The following is a 24,520-nucleotide window of genomic DNA, read 5'->3' on the forward strand; positions in this document are numbered from 1 at the left end:
CCTGGCCCGGTGGACTTGCAGGAGGGGGCCATGGCGTGCAGGGGGAGTGGTCTGGGACTGTTCTACCACCGAGGGTAGCGAGAGCGGAGGAGCGAGGAAGCTGGGCTTACTCAGCTCATCATGCACGTCCGGGAAGGAATCTGGGGGGGGGCGCGGCTGTGACCGGCGCACATGCCCGCGGAACCAATTAAGCCCGGGGAAGCATAGCGGACCTTCTTGCGTCAGGCTCAGACTGGGCGGAGACCGAAGGTGGCGGTCCAGGCGAAGTTATCCGCATCCGACGCCGCTGTTACGCTCTCCGATGCAGCGGTGATGTCATCATCCAATGCCGGGAGCTCGAGGGACCGGACGGTAGGCTGTTAAGCGGACCGCACTAATCCTGAGCTCGGGGGAAGCAGGCAAGCGTGCCGGGGAGGTGGGAGGTTTCGAGGGGATTTACCCGGCGAAAGCGTCCCGTTATTCTCCCCAGATCGTTCTCCATCGCCCGCGGCGCCTGCCTCAATCCCGTAGGAAGGAGCCGAGGCGCGGGGGGCGGCTGAAATGGCTCTCTCTCACTACAAGAGAAAGCAGAGATTGCAACGCTGCCGCGGTTATGTTCTCACACTGAAAACATAACCCATTGGAGAGAATGCTCATCCCGAGCTCGGACGGAAACAAGCAAGCGTGCCGGGGAGGCGGGAGGTTTCGAGGGGGTTCACCCGGCGAAACGGAGCCCGTAACTGTCCCCAGATCGTTTTCATCGCCCGCGGCGCCTGCCTCAATCCTGTAGGAAGGAGGCGATGTTCGAGGGGGGGGGGGGCGGCTGAAGCGGCTTTTTCTCACTACAAGAAAAAGCCTACGACCGCAATGCTGTCATGGCTATGTTCTCGTACTGAAAACATAGAATATTCATAAAAACGCTGCCTGCATGTGATCGCAACCCAGGAATGCAAGGCAGTTTTTATGGCCGTCAGAGGTGGGGAGAATCAACGCATCCAGAAACTACACAGAGGCGGAAAATCGTCTTTAAAAAGACGCGTCCTGAGAAAGACGTTCAACACCGCTGTGTTTTGCTCTTTTAGAGCGAAATTCACTCTTTTAGAATAACTCTTTCGAGTTGTCTGCGCTGTCGAAGCGCCCAGGGGCAAGAATGCACAGCCGTGCACGAATGAGAAAGCCGCTGTTATGCACCGTCAGATCAAACAGCATGCAGAGCGTCAGAGGATTAAACAGGAACTTGGTGTGTAACCAATTTGCGCCGCTTAAATACCTGTATGTCCGGGGGCGGGACATGCAAATACTGGTTGCCAACTCTCATTGGCCTTTTGTTATAGTTCAGAGGTGAATATCGGCGCTCAAGAGAAACCCCTAGTGTCGCTTCTCAGACACAACGTGGAGAGAGCGACAGAAGGGGAACTAGACAGTGAACTAAAAACTAGAAAAACAAATGGAAAACAAGACTCCAGGAATCCGGAGGAATCTTGGACACAAGATGAATTATCCAACACAAGACAGAGTAAATGATAAAGGGGGGAAAATCAAGAGGGCAAATGAGAAGGGTAGTTGGAACAAATTAACAGAAGATCAGAGAAACTAGGGGTGGGGCCAGGGAACAAGACAGAAACAAGCGGGCAGAGAAAACTTGGAGAGACAACATAACAGACACAATGACAGAGAAGAACAACAGAGCATAAGTGCCAGGATCCTCCCAATAAAGATTAAACAATAAACCAGACAGAAAGCAGGATCCTTACACTACCACCTCTCAAAGTGATGACTACCTGGCATCCCAACATGCATAAAATAAAGTACAAGTACAATAAAGGGGGGAGAGCGGGTGACAGAACGATCCAGGGCGGGCTGGAGGCACAGACCAGGGTGGGGCTGGAGGCACAGGAAGTGCCAACAAAGGGAGGAAGGGTGGGGGAAACTAGGGGGAAGGCTTCAGAAAGGGGGTGGTGTCTGGTGGCCTGGGAGGAGGCTTGAGGAATGGGGCGAAGTCTGGTGGCCTGGGAGGTGGATCCAGATAAAGTGCAGGAACCAGCGGCCTGGGATAAGGTCTGAGGAAAGGGTCCAGTGCCCTGGGAGGAGGCTGAAGGATGGTGGTGGGGCCCAGCAGCCTGGGATGAAAATTCAGGTAGAGGGTGGGATCCAGTGGCCGGGGAGGAGACTTGAGGACAGGAATGAGGTCAGGTAGGGCAGTGAACATGGGACAGTGAGTGAGTTGTGCGTGGATGGCGCGGAGAATAGCATGAAGCCTCCACGCACGCTACGTCTCCACGGTAACACGCTCAACAAGCCACATGATAAGATGCACTGAATGACAGTCTCAGACATGGAGGTAACTGAGATTATTCCTCCGCCACCCAGATTGAGGCGAGTCACTACGCTACCACGAAGACTTAGAGCGCATTGGGACTTGAGCACTCCAAATTCGGGAGAAAACGGGGGGAAAGTTCACGCTTAAACTAACGTAGAAAGTACTTAATCTTTTCTGCTATATTTACTTCACCAAAAAAAAAATTTTTTCAGTGATGACCAGGGGCTGTAAAGATACAAAAATTAAAAAGCACAATAAATGTACCTGTACAGCTCTGGTCATCATCTCCGATGTTTGTAAGGTAAAGAGCCAACCTGATCTACTCAAAATGACATGAGGGTGACAGCATTTTTGCAAAATGTTATTATGTGGTTTATTACGTGTGTTGCTGCATTATGAGGTGAAATGTCCACTGTGTGGTGCTAAAAGTGAGTTGAATTTTATCTCAAACAAAATCTTACAAACCACATACCTTCTCATAACTCTCAGCCTTTACTTGTTTGTTTTGGCTTAGCTGCTTGGCAACAGTTTTGGGCAACATTTGATGAAGGAGATCCTCAGCGATACGCCTCTCTCTCTTCAGGTCTTCAGTCTTCTCCCTGAGGCTCTGAGCATAGTCCTGGATCCACTCCGTCATTTGCTTGAAGGAGAGCAGCACTATGGGGTAAATGAGGCAGGTGATGGCGAGCAGGCAGATCTTAAGGCTGATGTTAGAGGAGATGTCTCTGGATTTGAGTTTCAGAGCCCATCCAGCCCTGGCATGAAAACATCTCAGTGTGTTCTCCAATGCTAAAGTTGAAGTTGAAGTGCCAAAAAAGAGAAAACCTTTCGTATTTGTCAAGTTTAGCTCGATACCAATGTTTTTCATCCAGCAGTTGTGAAGGTTTTCAGACATGCCTTTGAAGACTGCCACGAGTGTTGTTGCGTGCCATATTTCATCCTGAATATCAACATATTTTTCTCCTGCGATCAACTGATAGTTCAGTTCCTGAACTGTCAATAGCAGTTTCAGAGCAAGGATATCTGTCCAATCTGGGTTGCGTTTAAGAAGACCAATATCTATGTCTTTGACTCCCCAGGAGTTTAATATCTTCTCAATTGCAAGAGTAAAAACTTCACTATCATTAGGATCCGTTAGGTCGTCCTTCCATGAAATATTAAGAAAGTGGGAAAGATCAGACTGAAGATGCCCACAGAACTCAGCTAAATCAGCACCACAGGGCTGACCCAAACTGTCTATATTAATACTAGTACAACATTGGTTAGCAGTGAGCATTATGGTGGACCATGATCTCAGGAACTGCCCTTGCTTGCTATTATGGAAAGTACTCTCACTTGATGAACTGAGGTTTCTTAAAGTTTGGAGTTCCATAATGAGTGTGAGTGTGGCGTTTGTCCTGCAGGAGGTCAGTTCTTTGAGTGAGGCTTCAGTGGCTTGCCATTGAGCCAAAGAGGAGTTAAACTCCATGGTCACAGCACAGAGCAGAGCCAGGAAAGAGATTATACAAGCAATTAGAATTCTGCGAACAGTACGACTGCGACTGCCACAGCTGAGTAAGGAGAGCCTGTGAAAAGAGGGAAAACAAAACTAGAGAGGCCCTTAAAAAACATTTGGGAACTAAAATGATTGTAAGTGCATTACAAAACTAACTCAATTTTTTGAGTGGTGCCTTTATATGCAAGACTAGCTGCAAAGGTACTAGGGTGTTCTAACTGGTTGGCTAGAACCTAGCAACTACCTAGTACACACTACGGACATATTGTATGATATTCGGGTCCCTGTATGGTTGTGATCCTATCTTCAGTGTAAGTCCGTTGCATTTATTTATTTTGCATAAAATAAAGTAAATCATGTAGTACTGTAAATCTGATCACGTAGAAAGTACTAACACACCTCTCCTCAACAAGACAAATGATTTGATTTAGCACAAACTGTGCATGGTGACATACATGATTCTTTTCAATTACACTAAAAACCAAGAGATATTTATTTGAAGAAACATTGATAATATATATATATATATATATTTGGCCACTATGTGGTTGTCAAATGTTAGTGGAACTACTCCTGTGGTTACTTGGACACCTGTGTGAACTTAAGGGGAACTGAAAAAATCACAGTTGCTTGAATGTCAGGGAATAGATTTATTAACAAATAGAGGAAAATCATCAAATTGATATTAATGAAGAGTGTTCAAAACCTAAAATTGCTAAATTAATAGCCAATATTAGGCCAATATTAAATAAATACACCAGCCATACACCTAAATGACTCATTACAATTATTTGTTAAGAATTTATAAAGGAGTTTAATAATGACTAAATAATTTAGCAATGTATTATAAATCATTAGTATGCAGGTATAACAACATGCAAAAAATTTTTTGCAATACCAGCAAAATAGTACAATTTTACTTTACATGTTATAAATGCTTAATAACAACCACTCAACATTTGAAACCTTTATGGTTAAATGATCATTGGGCTTCATTATATGATGGTTCCTGTGAATGAGCATGCAGATCAGAAAAGTGTTTTTGCAGAGGACTTTAGGTAACAAGGTGAGTTGAGACACCACTTGGAGTAGAACCATTCTTTTGACATCAATGAATGTAAGAACAGGAGTGAGTCAAGACATACATGCAATTCATTTAAACACAAAAGGTACTGTAGCAAAATGACATAATCCATCCATTTAATCTTACTACAATCATCTATTTTTGCTGCATTGTGACATAAATCATGAATTGGCATTTTATGTCTTTGATTGTTATGAGGATGAATACGTGTATCTATTAAGCATTTATAACATTTAAGGTTGCATACAACGCTCACAGTTTGTCAAGAATTGCACGAAAGTCGCCCTTTGTATTAATGTTGTTAAATTACAACTCTATGATTGATACGCATTTGTAAGTAATTTATTAGTCATTAATGAACCCCTTTATAAACTCTTAACAAAAGGAACGTTAATGTAAAGTGGTAACATTACAATAAATAGACCAATATTCTTTGTAACCCATGTTCTTTGCTTAAGAAAATCTTTTACCTGCAAAGCTCACATTCTGCTTCTGGATCTTCTTTCCTCTTAGGTGAAATCTTATGTCTCCGGCTGTTAATTTTAGTTAAAGTGCCTTTCAGAGAGGCCGATGACAATGTCCCAGACGCAAAACAATCATTTTTCATGTACTCCAGTGATGACATGGGATTAACCTTGTATTTTCAACGAATGGAATTTAATTGTGTGAACATCCAAATCAAGGAATATAATCCCATATTTCACTGATTTCTCTTCGTGCGAATAAACTAATCGCGTGTGTCTCTGCTTTTCTTTGATGTGTTTTTGATGCAGTCAGTGACGTAGTTTTAATAACAGGGTAAATGGTGAAGGTTGCCACAGATAGAGGATATTGTTTTAATCATATCTATTGGGATATATATATATATATATATATATTTCGTCAGTAATTTCGTCCGCACTATCTTTCTGACATAATTGGCTGTATTTTCATCGTTTTCGTTTAAACAACCTATATAAACCTAAACCTGTGGCTTTATGCTTGGATTTTATTATTTAAATAAATAAGTTTATATAAATAGGCCTATATATCTATAACACACTGTATCTATTATTGCTTCAATATTAAATAAATATAAAAAAATTATCTTAAAAGAATAAAGAAAGCTTTAAATAAGCAAAATAATAATAAAAAAATGTATTAGCAACCATTAGCAAAATAATGTTTAACAGATGTATTCAAATATTTGAACACAAATTTTATGCCATTTCTTTCTTTTGAAAACACATTAGATAAATGTGCAAATAAACATAGCAATATAATAGGCATGACATTTTTAGAATAATATTTTTAGAATAATAATAATTTTATAAAAATAAGAGCAACTAAATAAATTGAGGAAAACTTTTCCACGCACTTACATTTGAACAAAAACCTTATTAATGAACGGATCTGTTGTTGTCTCGTTCAAGTTTAAAAGTCATTTTGTCATAGATTTAATTCGTTTAAAAGACATCATTTTATTTGAAATGGCGCAGGATTTAATTTTCGAAGACCAAACTGTTTCAAGACGCAAATGTAGGCTATTTAGGCTATTCAAGTGCGCGGTATAGGCCTATGTGTGTGTGTGTGTGTGTGTGTGTGTGTGTGTGTGTGTGTGTGTGTGTGTGTGTGTGTGTGTGTGTGTGCGCGAGATCGGGAGATGAGAACGGTAAGGATTGTCACCTGTTTATAATGAGTCTCACGTGGACTGTTCACCCGGCTCCTGCTTTCTCCCTTTACGAACATTGTGACGCTGGTGACGAAACCCGGGAGAAAAGGAGAAAGCAGGAACCGGGTGAACAGTTCACGTATCGTTTATTTACAGTCAAATAAAAACAATAAATCCGCCAGACACAATCTAACGCGTCTTCAGATGCACCAACACAGGCGCGCGTGCGCGCACACACACACACACACATTTGCCGCACCCCCACTAGAAAAAGAAACAGTGTTAGACTCAGAAACGGGTGACAATCCTTATCGTTCTCATCTCCCGATCTCGCTCTCCATTCACACACTAACGCTAGAACACACAGCCCGCCGCTACAACAGTATACATATATAAATGTGTTTCTTTATAAGTAGCCTACAGTCGAATGTGTCTGCACAGAAAATCACTTTTAGCCTGAAAAGAAAAGGCAGGCATGGTCTTGAAGCACTCATGGAAGCACAGAAAGAGAAAGCTCTTGCTGTTCCACTATTGTCCACGTGGTGGTGGTGGTGTGTGTGTGTGTGTGTGTGTGTGTGTGTGTGTGTGTGTGTGTGTGTGTGTGTGTGTGTGTGTGTGTGTGTGTGTGAGTGAGTGAGTGAGTGAGTGTTCAGATTGTAAACCTATTGTTTGATCCACACTCCGGAGCAGAATAACCTGGATGCCAAACGCCACATAAAAAGAAATGAATGTGTCGGTTCTTGTTTGTATGTAGTGCGTTAGTTGCAAGCAGTTTTATTTTTTTACCTTCTTTGTATTATTCCTTCATCGTTGTATCCCCTTCTTTTGTTTATAATTAACAAATTAAAACCTTCACAAAACCCAGACAATGGCAGACAACAAGTCTAAACAAATTATGCACCTAAATACATGCTTTAATTAAATCATTTTTAATGCTACAATAAATACTTTTGAATCCATTCATTATATTACCTTTATTAGACTAATTTATAGTTGTTCGGTTTTGGTGCTGCTTCTCCTTTTTCACTTGACAGTAAACACCCACTGTTCTGTTTGGCTCCCTCATTAGCCATCTCCAGAGTCATATAAAGAGAGAGTTGCGACAACTCCATTGACTCCAATAGAACGTTTTTTTTTTTACAGCAATGGCGGCTCGTGGAGCCTCTCAATAGTTCCTGGAAGTAGCAGCAAACACCGTAGAGATGCATCAGAACAAACCGTTTGCGACGCACTTTTAAAAGGTGAGACGTTTAAAGAATAATATTATCTTATTCTGTATATTATCAGTACATCTAAATAAAAATAACTTGTAAATTAAAACCTTATGGTTGAGTATTACTCATTAAACTAGGAGATAAGGGATGTTATCGGATAACTAACAGATTAGGCAAGGATTGGAGCTGGATAAAGTTAGTAACGAACACCCTATTAATTGTAAAATCTTTGCAAATACCTCACACATTTTTTTGTTGTTGTAATTTTATTTATATTTAGATTGCTCCTGCTGACTTGAGCCAACCATTTTTTTCTCCTCTCCATGTCAGTGGGGAAGCCATACATTCGCACACCTTTCTCTGAGCGATTGGAGCATCCCCATGCAGCACAGCAAACCATGGTGAAGACTATGCAACGACAACATGAAAGAAAGGACACATACAAAATGCTTGGCATGCTATTTAATTTATTAGAAATGTATTCATGAATTGCTGTAAATAGTTATTGCATTTATTTGAATAAAAATACAAAAAAAGTGATATCGTAATATATTACAATTTAAAATAACAGTTTTCTATTTTAATGTATTTTAAAATGTAATTTACTCCTGTGATGCCAAGCTGAATTTTCAGCCTCATTACTTTTGAACGGCAGTTTATATACGAGTATGCTTAAGTTGTTTTAAAGCTGAATATATTGTGTATATGAATAAGTATTGTAAGAATTATACATTATATATATATATAATATTTATAATATATAAATAATTATATGACTATATATAGAATTGTAAGAATTGTAAACAATAAGCTTCATTTCACTAAATTTTACATTTACGTAACTGCTGCTAATAGTTAATAGTTCATTGACCCATTGTGCGGTCGCGAGCTGGAAATCATCTGTCACCAGCCTGTCTCTGTACTATCTGAAAAGTCATAAATATGACATTAGTTACCATGAGATTAGTGAAAACAATGAACATGAGGTAACATAAAAAGGCAACAGAAACCCTAGCCTGAAATAAGTTGAGGCAAATAACGGTAGCTGAACACTAATCCTCAAATATTCAGCTGATTTGACCTTTAAAAAACAACATCGCTGTAACAACATACTCATGCTACATACATATGTCGGTGTGTTACATAAATATATAAAATAAATGCATTTATTGACTACTAATTACCAGAAATCGCAGTTCTGTCACTCTAACAGTTTGGAATGACCGCAAAAGCACTTCCTGGAACTATCTGAAGTCTACGTGAATCACGTGACGATCAAGCATTTAGAACTTCCGTTGTCGCAACTCTCTCTTTATATGGCTCTGGCCATCTCAATGCTCACCACTACTGGGCGGGGCTACGGAAGTGATAAGGTAAAGGTCACATACTTCATCGAGGCTGTCGCGTTTTAGAAAAGCGAGAAGGACACTTCGAATGCAGCCCTCGAATGGGACATTCTTTCATAGGAATTCTGAGGATGCATGAGCTGTATCCTTCGTGGGCACTCACAAACCACAATTTTTTTCCTTTACGGAAATGTCTAAATATGACGACAAACGCAAGTAAGTTAGTATATTTTAGCCACTTCTGTAATTATTTTGTGTTTAATTTTTTTATTGTTTAAATTTAGCTGAAAAGCATATAATAGGCAGTCTAAATGGGAGGTTCTATTGTGACAACTCACCCCATGCCCCACTGTATAAAAGGTGAAAGTGCGTTCAATAATCTGTATCTTTTTCTTTTCAAGGCAATAATGGTGGAAATGTTAAATTTTTTCCACACAAAACTTAAAGAAACTGACTTTAAAAAACACCAAGTCAGCGTCACACTCAAAACAACTTGATTTTGGCCGAGGGTGTCACACTTGCCAATTGTTTTGCTGAGATCTCGCTCTCTTCAGCCTTAGGTATGACATACTTGCCGATTATGAATGGTGGAGGGGTGGGGGGCCTGGGTAGCTCAATGAGTAAAGACGCTGACTACCAGCCCTGGAGTTACGAGTAAGAATCCAGGGCATGCTGAGTGTCTCCAGCCAGGTCTCCTAAGCAACCAAATTGGCTCGGTTGCTAGGGAGTGTAGTGCCACATGGTAACCTCCTCGTGGTCGCTATAATGTGGTTCTCGCTCTGTGCGTGGATTCCACAGAGAATAGCCTCCACACGCACTATGTCTCCACAGTTATACGCTCAACAAGCCACATGGTAAGATGTGCTGATTGACTGTCTCAGATGCGGAGGCAACTGAAATTCGTCCTCCGCCACCCGAATTGAGAAAAGGGGAGAAAAAATAAATAAGAAATGAATAATAAAAATGAATGGTGGAGGGGTGACAAACATACCGTCTCACCACAACTCTCTCTTTCTCTGATTCCGTGTCACATGGAGCTCCCTAAAATAGCAACAAGAGCACTACATGAGCATAAACAATTGTAAGAAAATAGCCATAGAAGCTGGAATGGCGTTAAGTAACAAACAAACTACTGTAAAAGAGTTATTTAGGATGTGATTCATGGAGTAACTTTACCTTGTGCAAGTGTGTGATTGTGTATTTATACTATAAATCACTATAGTGAGTAAAGACAGGGCCGCCTATTTCTGGGCTCATCGGACAGGGTGGGGTTGATAGTTTGCGAGGAGCAACGGGTGTGATCCGAATGTCTGTGCCGAAGGTCTGTGTTCCGCGACTGCTATCGGTTCCTTGAATAATGTTCAACGTGTAGGTAAGGGTTTCTGATGCCGGTGGCGGTACAGAGAAAACAAAACATTTTCAGTAAAAAAAGACTGTTGTGCCACCACTTTCTGATTTTGTTAGTCATTGTAGTGTGGAAAAAACGCTTGGTGACAGAATCACCATGAATCACAATCAGTGTTTTTAATTATATGCAGCTATGTGTAATGAAAACGTTTAGATCAGCTTGACGTCTTGTCAGTTTATCAGTAAAAGATGATCATTGGTCACTCGAGTGACCCCAGTGACAGAATTAGTTTTTTCTGTCATGTTGGATCCTTTTTTCCCGTTGTTGCTGGAACCATTAACTCAGCTTTGAGTCCCACCGGTCAAGGGATTAACAACCTCCTGCAAGTAGACGCTAAGGCGTGCTTTGTCTCCCTCCTGACCAGCAACTATTAATTAACTATTAAAGCTCACACCTGAAAATCACCTCAAAAAACAGGTAGTGTGCCATCAGCTTAAGCCTAAAATATTCACTGGAATAAAAAGTGTGACAACTAGCCCACTTAAATCAATAAATCTCAATCTCAATTTGATTATTATGTGGTAAATGCCATTATTGCAATGGTGCTTACATAGAGAGTCGCTATAAGAGAAGAGACGATGAAACATTTGATTCTGTAACTCCATGTTTTATTTTGTGCTCTCACAATCAAGTCAACCAATGCTTTAACTCTTCCTGGAGCCCCTGAATACAACATGATTACACGGGAGGTTACGTGCTGTTTCCAAACTTGCATTAACCTAGGATCAGCCATTTTATATCAATTCGCTGACAAGTGCCATCTCCAATCAGACATGTTTGCATCTGATCCAGCACGTTAACCTTTCCCTGTGGCGCGGTTGGAAGCACATTGCATCAGCAACGTGGGAGACCAGAGTTCGAATATCGTGTTATAACCAAGAAGTAAGCGCGCTCACATAATCATTGACATGCGCAAGCTTGCATTTCCCCCTCAAACTTTACAGTTTTACTTCATTGATGGTTAGGTATTAGACTTGGGAAAGGGGGTACGGTTTATATGTAGTCCTCTTCACTGTATTATAGCCTGTACATTGCACTTCGCAACTTGTTTTTGGCGCCCCTCACCGGACATTACATCCGGAAAATGGAGCTAACACGTGCCCGTACGGCAAACAACACCAACCGCTTTGGACTCTAGTGGCAGTGTTTTGCATTTCTGTAAGCAAAGACCAATTAGCTAAAGTTTCCGTTTTCACTGTGAGATCAGTCTGGACAAGGACAATTGGTCAGATGTTTAGTAATATTCCAGTAGTAGGGCCTTGTAAAATGTCCTGCCATCTTCTGTACTCAAAATTCTGTTGATTTAAGGTCAGTTTTACCCAACAACTGTTATATTGAGGAATGGTTTCCAATTCGATATTTATTTTTATTCCACTGGGTGCACACACAACAACTACAACTTTTGGACAACCTGAACATGAAACAATTATTTTAAAAGGAACTTTTAAAATAAAAAATAATATCCAGTATATCTGAATTTTTTTTATATATTTGATATTCTTGTCAGTATTTAACTATAAGATGCAACCAAATAACATCCAAGTTTGAATGTACAATTGAACCTTGTACTTAAAGATCTGAGCTGGTAACCGCAAGTCTGTAGGTTCAAATACCACAAGGGTTGATTCATCAACGATCACCATCTTTTCTTTATTGTTATTATTTTCTTTTAAAATTGATGGCACACTTAACAATAAAGCGTAATGATATACATGGATTAAATGCACAGAGACAAATTAATATCATTGCTGGTTGTAATTTATAGAACTTGACAATGGTGGTTTAAGACTGATATTGTGACACATTGTCAGGGTGTAAGCCAAAGTGTATGATTACAGTAGCATTAATGTAATTTGTAAATCAGTAGGTTGTCGATTTACAGTAAAGACTGGAAACATACATTTTGTGTTACATTAGTTTTGTTGAGAAGTATTCAAAGAAATGTGTTTGATCCATCATAAATTACAAACAATAAGCACTGCAATGAACATATAGTATTTAGTACTAAAGGCTCATCTCATCTTGTCAACAAGCAATGAAAATGAAAACTGATTTTACTTCAAATCTAAATAACAAATGGACATGTTTAAATATGATTAGGATATGAGCTGCCAGTGGATTTTTCCATTCATTTTTTTTTGCCCTTACTTCACATTCATGATTTTGCTTGTTTTTAAGCTACAATAATAAAAAAGACTGGTTTGGATACTTCATGATTTCTATTAAAATTTTAAAACTGAATCAACTGCTACCTGGGGCTAAGCACCCTCAAGTACATTTGTATTTTAGCAACTTGTTCAAAAAACAGCAATTGATCATAATTAAATTATTGAATTAAATACACACAGCAAATAGGAAAACATTCATTATTTTTTCTTTTTTCTTTTTTTTACATATTGCTATTTCCCCAGCAATCCTGAGAGGACGTCCAGAGATAGAGCCATATGTTTCTCCACACAATTAGGCTTCATTCAGTGTCATCATCCTGTAGAAATATTAAAGTTTTAAGTTTAAATATGCAGATTCAAGGTGGAAAATGCTTTTGATGTTTTTCAGATGATGTCTTCATTGCATATTCTTTGTGGACTTCCAAAAGCCTCTCTTGCTGATTTTAACGTTGACACCCAAATCTAATTCCCATTATGACCGAAATTATTATAAATGAAAATGTTGTGCTTTTCCACTTTGTGGAAAATGAATTCTCAGTTGAGTTGCCTTTTTAAACTTAAGACCAGGGACTAAAAGCAAAATGTTTTTCATTTCGGTTCCTTCTGAGCAGAAACAATATTTTTTCATTCCAGTTCCGGCATTCCACGGGCCTCCTTCAAATTGGTGACCGGTTAGAACGAAATAAAAGAATGGTTAAAAACGCTCTTTTTTAAATGACAGTACTCCATGGTAAGGGATGATATACCAGTTGCAGTATTTCCAGATCTCACAAGAGAAATACTTGTTTCAGAAAAACAAGCTCAAAATTAGGGACTTGCCTCACCCAAAATAAGCAAAACATAAGTGATTCAATGTTTTCCCATGTAAGGGAATTTTCAGGATAGAAATCACAACAAACAAATACAGTATATATACAGTAGCCTATATTAGGTATAAAATAAATATATGCTTAATATTATTAGCCTAAATCTCTCTCTGCACACAAACTACATGGGCACGTTTGGACTCTTTTTGCAAGCCGAAGGATTTTTTTTTTTATCTAGCTGTGTCATTCAGACTCAAATCACATGCTCATGTTCTACTAAAAATATAGAAGCCTAATATTTATTGAAATTTACTGCGCTAAACTCCTTGGTCGTAGGTTTTATGGAAAACATTAGCAGAACATAATGAAAATTTAACTGGTTACACCAGCATTTAAAAAATACAATTTTCAGTTTTCATTTATTAAACCGTTTTAAGTCCCTGCTTAAGACAAATCAATAATTGCTCATACTGATAGGCCAATAGAGTTGATGCAATGATACAAAACTATTTAAAAAAAAAATGTAAATACTTCAAATGTGGTGTATTCCATGATCATCCATATTTCATTATTTATTGATTGCATACTTTAGAAATTAAGATTGATAGTAATAAAGATTAAAAAATAAATGTTTTTCATTCTGGTTCCAACTACTCTATCTTTGGACACTTTGTAAGGCAACTCAGTCAAGGCACTATTTCATCATTGATGAGTAAAGTCAACAAAATAAGTTTCAATGAATGCATACATATAGCCCCAAATTAAACAAACATGATTAATTTCAAGTCATTCATTTATTTCAAATCAACGTGAATGACTGTCACAATGAGAGGCATGTCTAACTCTTGATTTGTTAATTTAATCAAACTGAGGCAATACACAACAGAATTTGAACAAATGCAACAATGAAAATTAAAAAAAAAAAAACTTGCACACACCAACATGAAAAACATTGAGACCCACGCGGCACACAATGCAAATTCATAGCAAAACATTATGGACAAAAAGCTTGTGTAAATTGTAGGTATTCATAATTGTTGACATGGTTTGAATTTGACCGCTCTTTCTTCAAAGGCAGGGATATAACGGAGTATTCACGTCAGAGCATCTTCAGCTGAGATGTAAAATAAACATTTAAGAGTGCTTAAACATTTAGAATGGTCATTGTTTGAGTCATATGTTTAGTTTTTTAAGTCATGAATTACAGCAAAAATGACTATGGAACCCATTAGAAGACAGGGAGGGATTTTATTTTCCAAAATATTTTTGAGTTCACTCGCCATACATTTCCTGTTCCTTCTCAATTATTTCGGGTTCGCTCACAATAAATTAACCATGCTTTTACTACAGTAATATTGCAGTAACCCTGACTGTAGTAATCATGGTTAATTTTGTGGTGACTATTTACCATGGTTTCCTACAGTAACTTCAGGTCAGCTATAGTATTTGTAGTAAAACCATACCATAACCACAAAATGTACCATCTTTTACAACAGTAACCATATGTAACCATGATATTCATGCTAAAACTGTAGTAATAATACAGGAAAACCATGTATTTTTACTATGTTTATAAATAAATCTGCCAAAAATCATGGCTAGTTTTACTATTGTAACATCATGGTTAATCTGTAGTACATGTACCATGGTTTTTGCAAAACAAAAATGGTTGCATGGTTACTACAGGTTTACTATAGTGAGACCATGACTATTTATTTAATTATAATGAATTAGTTTTTGTGGAAAATATTCTCTTGATGCAGTATCTCCAGCCTCAGTCCACTCCTTGTGAAGCTCCCCCACACATTTGAATGGCCTTTTCCTGACAATCCTCTCCAGGCTACGGTCATCCCTGCTGCTTGTGCACCTTTTTCTTCCACACTTTTCCCTTCCACTTAACTTTCTATTAATGTGCTTTGATACAGCACTTTGAGAACATCCAACTTCTTTTGCAATTACCTTTTGAGGCTTTCCCTCCTTGTGGAGGGTGTCAATGATGGTTTTCTGCACAACTGTCAGGTCAGCAGTCTTCCCCATGATTGTGAATTCAACTGAACCAGACTGAGAGACCATTTAAAGGCTCAGGAACCCTTTGCAGGTGTTTAGCTGATTAGAGTGTGACACTTTGAGCCTACAATACTGAACCTTTTCACAATATTCTAATTTTCTGAGATTCCGAATTTGGGGTTTTCATAAGCTGTAAGGCATAATCATCAAAATTATCTCAAATAAAGGCTTGAAATATCTTACTTTGCTTGTAATGAGTCTATATAATAGTTTCACCTTTTAAGTTGAGTACTGAAATTAATGAACTTTTGCACGATATTCTAATTTTTTCGAGTTTCACCTGTAGATTTTAGTATTATGATGAATACAATTGTTAAAATATGGTTACAGTAGTAAAATCATAGTCAATTTTATGGTTACTATGGGTTTACTACAAATACTCTGTAATAATAATTTTCCTATTGGATGAATTAAAGTATTGCAAGGTAGTTCAGAAAATACATTTTCATACCTGTCTTCTAAGAGGCTCAGAAAATATTGTAATGTAATGTTTTTTTTTTTTTTTTTTACAGGAGCATAAAATTAAGCTTGTAAATTACTACCATGATGTATACAATTAAAAGAAAAATATGACCATTTTCTTTCCAAATTACAGTGAAGAGAATCAGATTTATTTTGCATTAGAAATTAGCTTCATTTTCTTTATGCAAATGATAATAATAAAAGAAAATCAGGTTTATTTATTAATCCTTTTTTTTTATGTTTCCTCAAAATGTTCTTGACTTATTCGAATTACTCAAACTTTATTTCTCAGTCTACCTACAGAATAACTTCCATCAAAAATTCACCAAAAATGCTCATCAGATAATTAGCAATGCCTTCCTGAACTGCTGACTGTCAATTTTCAGAGAAACAAGTTGATGCATTTGGACCAGGATTTTTAAAAGTAGCAACAACTTCACAATACCAACAAGATATTTAAAGTTAAAATGTACATTTAGATGACACGTGAGACCCATTTTAAGAAGAAGCATAATGTAAACAAAAAAGAAAGCAGATTTCACACCAAAAAACCTCAAACCAACATGGAAGAAGAAAGATTTGAAGGCACCAGTAAAAAGTTTAGACAAATTTCTGACCAAATAAAAATCAAATCCTTAGCGGTTAACGTTCTACATATAAAACATGGGGAAAGTTATGGGATAAATTACATTCAGTAATCTGTCCTTCAAACTTAATAAGCAAATGGTTATTCTGCAAAGCAGAATAGCATTAAGTTTATAAAAAACATAAATATCTAGATTTTTTATGACACAAATTGGTTCCAATTGTGTCAAAATGAATGAGGAAATCACTGAATAGTGTCTTTAAAGCACTGGTGCTTTCAGTTTATCAAGAAGTTCATAGCAGAGAACACCCAAACTGAAGAATGCAGAGGACTTTAAACATCTATTTCCAGCATGCCCGGCCCTCCAATTACAGCAGATTAAAAGTTTGATGGGATGCCCAAACCAATTATCATCACTCCAGAGTTTCCAGAGATAAAAATATCTTGCAAGGCAGAATTTGAGATAGATGAAATTAGAGCAAGAGGAAAAAGGGAGAGAAGATTCACACACACCACAGTAACCACCCAACAAAAATAGCTTGTCTTCATGTGGCCGTTTATACCTTACTCCTGAAGAGCGGCTTTGCTCCAGGCCCGCAGTACTCATTGTAGATGAGTTTGAAGAGAAACAGGTGGAAGAGCGTGATGAGGGATGCCACACTGAACCAAAAGAGGAAGGGCAGCCCTGGATACTGTTTGGCCATGTGGTCTTCATGAGCCAAGATGGCCTTAACATGCATGGTGTGCCTCAGGTCCTGGAGGTGAGTAAGATCGGTGGAGATGTATAGCAGGGGAGTAATGGGCTGGGTCACCATCACTGGAAACATGTGACCTCGCAGCTCCGAGGTCAGCTCCACGGGCTCATTCATGCAGCCGGCTTCACAGGCGTACAGTTTCACTGGTTTCTCCTGAGGCTTGACAGATACATGTAGGAAGGGTTTGCCTTCAACGTCCTGCAACACAGCCAAATTGATAAGGTCTTTATTGTAATGAATGCCCCTCAAAGAGTAGCTGTTGTGAAGAACGTCTGGGTCAGCCTGGAACTGGAGGTGGTTTTCAGTAAACTGCAGACCGCCAAAACTAAGGACCATGCCTTGCATCATTCCATGAGTGCCTGCTGCCACAAGCACCTTACAGCCTCTTTTCTGGAAAGTCAAGTTCCAGAGGTTGACGAGCTGAAGGATCTGAGCTACGTTGGTGAGTCGCTCGGGCCACAGGTTCTCAGCATGCATGGTGGCGTGGCCGCTGAAGCAGTGGTCGGCGTAATTCAGGCTGGACTCCAGCCGTTCAAGCTCTTCTGCTGTCAGACTTTGATCTAACAGGGGTGCTGTGGAGGTGGAGAGAATGTAGTAAAGGGTGTTGTTGACCGTACGACTGGATGGAGTGTGGGCATCTGTAATCTTTCTGATCTCCACACCTGTAAAGCAACAAATGGTATACAAAGACATGAAATAAAGACTATGACACATATTTCTTTTATCAGGTTTTTAACATGCCAACAGGTTAGTAAAAGAACACGTTTAGTTAACTAATATGTATAGGTGTAAGGGTCGTGATGCAATTTTTTGACCTGATCTATTAAGTTATTAAAAATACATAAAAAATGCAAATCACAAAACAATTACTGGATACACCCCTACTATGATGAACATGTTTTTAATTTACGAGTTCAAAGTCATTTTGATATTTTTTCCTAGGGGTTCAAGTTTAAAAATGTCTAAGTGGTGTATCCATCTGGAGATAGTAAAAAATAAATAAAAGCCTCATTAACGGAATATTCTGAGTTAGAATATTGAATATTCAATTGTAAGGTTACGTAAAAATAAATAAATAAAATAAAAAACACCGAACTGAAGTGATCCACCAGCTGGGACAGTTATGTGCAGGGTTGAAGTGCATATTTTTTCTGTTATGTGGGATATTAAGGATTTTATTGTTACATCAGTGTTTCTGTCCACATGGAATGTTAATGGACTGGGGCACCCTATAAAAAGAAGGAAGGTGGTATATTTTCTTAAGCATAAATGTGAGTGTTCCTTCAAGAAACGCACCTTTCTCAACAGCAAGATAAAAAACTTGGCAGGGCATAGGATGGGCATGTGTTGTGTAGTGCTGGTTCGAGTAAGAGCAGGGGAGTCCATATTGATAAGTAAGCATTTACAAATGAAATGTCTCAAACAGATCCTAGATAATTTAGGAAGAGTAGTTATTGTTTTGGCTGAAATACAGGGGAAACATTTTATTTTGGCTAATATTTATGCACCCGACGCTGATGGTCAGAGCTTCTTTATAGATTTCGAGGGAAAGTTAGAAGCAGCTGGGATTCTTCATGATATGGGTTTGGGTGGACACTTCAATCTTTTAATGGATCCAGTCCTTGATCATAGTATTTGTGCATTAATCTCAACTCAACTTTATTTAGCATTTAAAACTACAGAGTTGTTTCAAAGTGCTTCACATTAATACAATTTAAAACATAACATTTCAAATTACCACATACAAAATTATTGGCACCCTTTTATTCAATACTTTGTGCAACCTCCCCAAGATAACAGCTCTGAGTCCATAATGCCATGTATCCGAATAAGATGTCCACAAAGATCGAGCACCATATTTAACCGTGGGCATGAGGTACTTATCGCTACGCCTCGGTGCGTCAAACACATCTCTGGTGCAAAAAAGCTCTATTTTTGTTTCGTATGACCATAGAACCCAGTCCCATTTGAAGTTCCATTAGCGTCTGGCAAATTGAAGATGCTTGAATTTGTTGTTGGATGAGAGCAGGTGTTTTCTTCTTGAAACCCTCTCAAACAACTTGTTGTGAAGTAGGTGATGTCTGATTGTAGATTTGGAGACGTTCTGACTCCAAAACCCAACTAATTAATGCAATTCTCCAGCTGTGATCCTTGGAGAATTTTTGGCCACTCGAACCATCCAGAAACAATATAGAGATGTCCTCTTTCAGGCCGATTTGGAACATCTGCAGTTGATTGGAACTTTTAATTATTGCCCCAATGTTGGAAATGGGCATTTTCAATGCATTAGCTATATTCTTATTAGGGCTGAAACAATTAAACGACGTTATTGACAACGTCGGCAATAAAAAATTGTCGACAAAAATTTGAATAGTCATTTGATCTCATTTAAGGATTGATTGAAGTGAACAAAACGGTGAGAGAGGGTAGTCTTTGACCCATTATACACTGCAAAAAATAGGTTTATGGTTTGTTTTGGCTTGTTTTCCTATAAAAATATCTAAAACTACTTTAAAACAATGTATATTTTCTTTAGCAGCTATACTGCAGAAGAATTTTTTTTTATCTGAGAAAGTTGAATATAATATTAAAAATACAAATATTTTATCATATCTAAAAATCCTTTAAAGCTGAGAAGCAGCATACAAGATATTTATACTTGCTTTTAGAGAATAGATCTTGAATATAAGTATATTTTGTCTTTTCTGAACTTGCAGAAGTATAACCAAGTGAAAAAATACTCTTGTATACAAAATACACATATTACACATTCTCTTTACGGAGTTAAACTTAATAAACTATTTTTCCCCTTTAATTCAGTGTATGTCATTTAGAGGTATTTTTAAAAGATTATTTTTTTCCTCTCTATTGTTAGTAAGCATGTTTAATACAACCTTTTAAGCAGGGGCGCAAGCTGAATAATCGGTTAAGAGCTAACAATTAATCATTGCAATAATCGCAGAATAATCGTTCTAATAATCGTTAGATTAATCGATTATCAAAATAATCATTAGTTGCTGCCCTAGTGTTTATATGTGTATGGCTCAGGCCTTGACCACTGTGATGTATGTTGGGGGTTAGTGACTGGAATGGGGATGTGGAGTTAATGGGGGTTGAAGGGGGATAATGTTTGATTATGTATATATTGTGTTTTGTGTTGTGTAATGCCCAGAATCAATAATAAAAATGCTAATCTGAAAAAAAGAAATACTGTTGGCTAGAATTTTTTTATTTCAATAAATAAATTGAAAATCGAGTGGTAGAAGTGAGGTACATGCCGATGCAATCCCTGTTAATTCAAGCCATGATTTGTATGTCAGCAGATAAAAGTTACAAAATAATACTTACATTCTCTACAATTTAACTGAACATACATCTAATTAATGCCTTGCGTGTGAAATTTCGCCAAACCCACTTTTGCCTAGACATAGCACTTGCTTGCATGAAAGTACCAAAACTTCATGGCCATGCCCACTGGCTTTGCACTTATGACTTAAACCATAGCGCCACGCTATTTAACCTGGACCTAAAATATGGCATGCTGTCATTTACCACAGACATCAGTCTCAACTTGTCCTTAAGTTTATAAAAAATCAAATAAAAAAGTACTGCACTTAAAATGGAAGACTATGGGGCAAGTAAACTGGAGGGTTTAAGATAAAAAACGTAAAGCTTGTTTGTTTGTTAAAGGTATTTCCAGGTTCAATACAAAAATTAAGCTTAATCAACAGCATTTATGTCATAATGTTGATAATTTCGACTCATCCCCTCATTAAAAAAAAAGGGGGGGAAGCAAAAGTCAGTTACAGTAAGGAACTTACAATGGAAGTGAATGGGGTCAGTCCATAAACATACACACAATTTTAAAAGTATAGCCACAAGACATAAATATTTTACATGTTAACATGATTTTACTGCAATAAAATTGCTAACCAACCTTATCTGTGTAAAATTATATCCTATATTATAACTATGTTGTCATGATGACGCAGCGTTGATAAACTCTGTAATCTGGTAGAAACTTTAATGCATTTGTCAGACCAAAATCATGTCAACATCTGTAATGTTTCTGGCTTGTGGTTATACTTTTGCAACAGTGTGCATTTTAACGTTTCTGGACTGGCACCATTCACTTCCATTGCAAGCACTTAAGTGTAAATGTAAAGGCAGAGTTTTTAATAAACAAGAAGCGAGTTTGTGTGGTAATCAAGATTATGCCAAATATGCTGTTGACTGAGCTTAACATTTGTACTGAATCTGGAACATTCCATTAAAGTACTTGTATTAATTATTCAGTAAAAAAAAAAGTGTATTACTGATCTGTTAAGTTGTCTAAAACATCTTTCTGAGTGGGGACTACTTTTTCTAAGTGGAGGAACTTCTGGTTAAGCATTCCTGATGTTATTCCTTTGGGTGGAGTTTGCTTGCTGATATTCTCGAGTTGAAAGATTGGATATAACTTTGCACAAATAAGGATGGTAAACAATTCTTTCACACCAGTCTCCTGCTAATACGGAACCTATAATATTCATGTTTTGGATATACTTTTTGAAATAGAGAAATAAATGTATGTTTTTTGTAATTAACACCATCTAATACACTTCAGTTGTATTTAACCCTGAATATTCCTTTAAAAGTGCATACAATTGTTTCCCTATTAATAAGGTTTTACTCTTAAAGAAATTAATTTTAATTTTGAAACGCATGTATAAAATCATGACCATGATCATGGGGGCTGCCATTTTAGAATCACATGACTACTCGCTTTATCACAGTAACTGCATTGTTATTGGACACTTTCACTCTTGGAATAAATTAATCATGGCTGACTGTGAATACTGAATTTCTACAATGGAATCTGACAGTAATGGAAAACTGTTGATTTGGAACGATGCTGCATCCACACTAAGTCCAAGATGACACCAGCAAAAAAAGTTACTTTAAGAATAAAATTATTCAGGTTTTCATTAAGCTACATTAATTTACTGAGTTACACCCAATCAGCTTACCCTCCCTACTTTGGGAGAACTTGTATTTCCACTTAATGGTTTCAAAATATCAAGAAGTATCAAGTGATATATTGATAATGTATGTCAGATGTCAGAGTTTGCACAATTAACTTGCCAGATGTGAAGAGATCCACCCATGCTTGCTGGTGCTCTTGCACTAATTCCTCCACATTCGATCTGAGGACATCCACCATCTCTCTCTTGACTCCTTCTCGGAGCTTGCCCAGGGTCTCATCCAGTTTCGCTCCCTCAGTTGGCTCTGAAGTGTGAATCACACTCACCACGTTTTCTGAGTAGTCCGACTTGGCAGGTACCTGGATCTTGCCGCTTAGTTTCTTGGTAGCCACCACCACAAACACAATGTCTTTCTTCATCGTGAGAACCTTACCTGAGGAGAGCACAAATTCTTTGTCTTCCACCTTCTCCACCGTGCTCCTAAACAAAGGCGACTCCACAGACACGTCCACTGAAATCCCGTGGTCCGTAGGGTTTGATATGTGAATCCTCTGAAGATAAACATTGGGTCGGCTGCGATGAGCGATGATTTCCTCTCGTACAATGACACAATCACGAGGTGACTGAAAATTACCTGTCAGAACACAGCGGGATGATAGCACAGAGCCTTTTCTGTGCCACAGCATCATAGCCCGTGCCTCCAAGCGTGTTCCTGGCATCTGCAACTGTACTATTGGAGAATAGTCTGTTTGGTGAACCGGCGCAGACCCAGGCTGTGAAGATGAAGCTACCCAGAGTTTATTAGAGTCCACGTCAATCAGAAAATATCCATTACCTACCACAAACGGTACTGATTGTTTTGTCTGCGGGGTAGAAAGCATTCCCTCCCCTCGGTCAACCAGTGACTGCCACCTTTGAATATCAGTCTGCAAACACACACCTGCAGCACCGCCTGACTCCCTGGAGATGCTTAGAAACTTCAGAAACCCATCTGAGCTTGAATACCAGTAGAAAATAAGGAAGAGAAGTAATCCAACCAAAACACGTCGGGCCCAGCTGCTGGAGAGCAATCCAGGAAGGCCTTTTAATCTCTGCTGAAGCCACATACTCTGTCTTCTGCTCAAGACGTCCTTTGCTGGATTGCACATGAACTGCTGCTGTAGTCCTCAGTGCGGGTGATCTCTATATGGGTCATCAGCAACTTCCTTATAGCTGGGAGTGGCAAACAGCTCTGACAGGCATAGCAGTATTATCTTAGCAAATTTCACATTAAAAACCACAGAAACAAGAGCAAAAGACTGTTAAGTGTGGCAAATGTTCAAGTTATTTCCTCTTCTTTCACACAGAATACTTTCTGACACAAGCAGCACACATATTGTTTCGAGCGTATTCAGTCTTTGACTTTATCCGTTACTTTTATGTATAATGAGTTTGTGTTTATGTGCCGTATTTGCAATGTTGTCATGCTAGTCAACTGACTAGCCAACACATTTCTTCTCACCCAGCTCGCGCTGACTCGTCAAGATTTACTTTGTCACGTCGGAGCAACTTCTACGTCGCCTATTCGTGTTTGCGTGATGGAGTCTGTTTTGTAGGTGTTTAATTATCTTATTTTATTTCCAGTACATACTTATCACCTCTCAACCAGCTGAGACCTCTGCTGTTTGTGGAAAAAACGAAGCTGCCGTAAAAACACCGAAAGCGTCGTAGTTCAAGACCTATTGTAGGTTCGTGTCTAGAAGGGAGCCGCCGTGCTGGGAACGTCTCGCGAGAGTAAAAAGTTTTGTTAATAAAGTTAAGCGTATGTTAAGGTTTAGGGGTAGACTTATAGTTAGGGTTGAGTTTAGGGGGAAAAGGTATGTGTTGGGTGTCTGTCGGACTCCAAAAACGCGTTGAACACCGTGTATAAAAGTGGCATGTGACTCTCGCGAGACGGTTCCCTTCTAGACAGGATCCTGGAAGTGCTCTTCATATCGCTGTTCCACAATCAGTTACAAACAGGCTGTTTGAAGTCATTGAACCGCAACAGTTGAAAGCAACACAGATTCTGGATCGGTTTGTGAGACTAAATGACAGCAAAACAGTTTTACGACATTAGTGGTGGTAACTGCTGCTTGTCACGTTTGAATAATAACACATACAAAGCCTACCTATGTATTTTTATAAAGTTACACTCACGTTAGTATGCTGGTAAATATTTTTTGTGTGGAAATCT

The 24,520-nt window shown here is 38.6% G+C and overlaps 1 protein-coding gene across 1 annotated transcript; it reads right to left on the reverse strand.

Annotated features, from left to right (window-relative positions):
- Positions 1 to 11,165: 11,165 nt before the first annotated feature.
- LOC127630727 (uncharacterized protein KIAA2013 homolog) lies at positions 11,166 to 23,965 on the reverse strand. The gene is made up of 3 exons (XM_052108464.1): positions 22,466 to 23,965; positions 17,150 to 18,003; positions 11,166 to 12,982 (listed from the first exon to the last, which is right to left on the reverse strand). The coding sequence occupies exons 1-3, from the start codon at positions 23,451 to 23,453 to the stop codon at positions 12,965 to 12,967; spliced, it is 1,860 nt and encodes a 619-aa protein (XP_051964424.1). The 5' UTR covers positions 23,454 to 23,965; the 3' UTR covers positions 11,166 to 12,964.
- Between the last annotated feature and the right edge of the window lie 555 nt (positions 23,966 to 24,520).

Source organism: Xyrauchen texanus, chromosome 37, assembly GCF_025860055.1.
Source record: "Xyrauchen texanus isolate HMW12.3.18 chromosome 37, RBS_HiC_50CHRs, whole genome shotgun sequence".
NCBI classification, from domain to species: Eukaryota; Metazoa; Chordata; class Actinopteri; order Cypriniformes; family Catostomidae; genus Xyrauchen; species Xyrauchen texanus.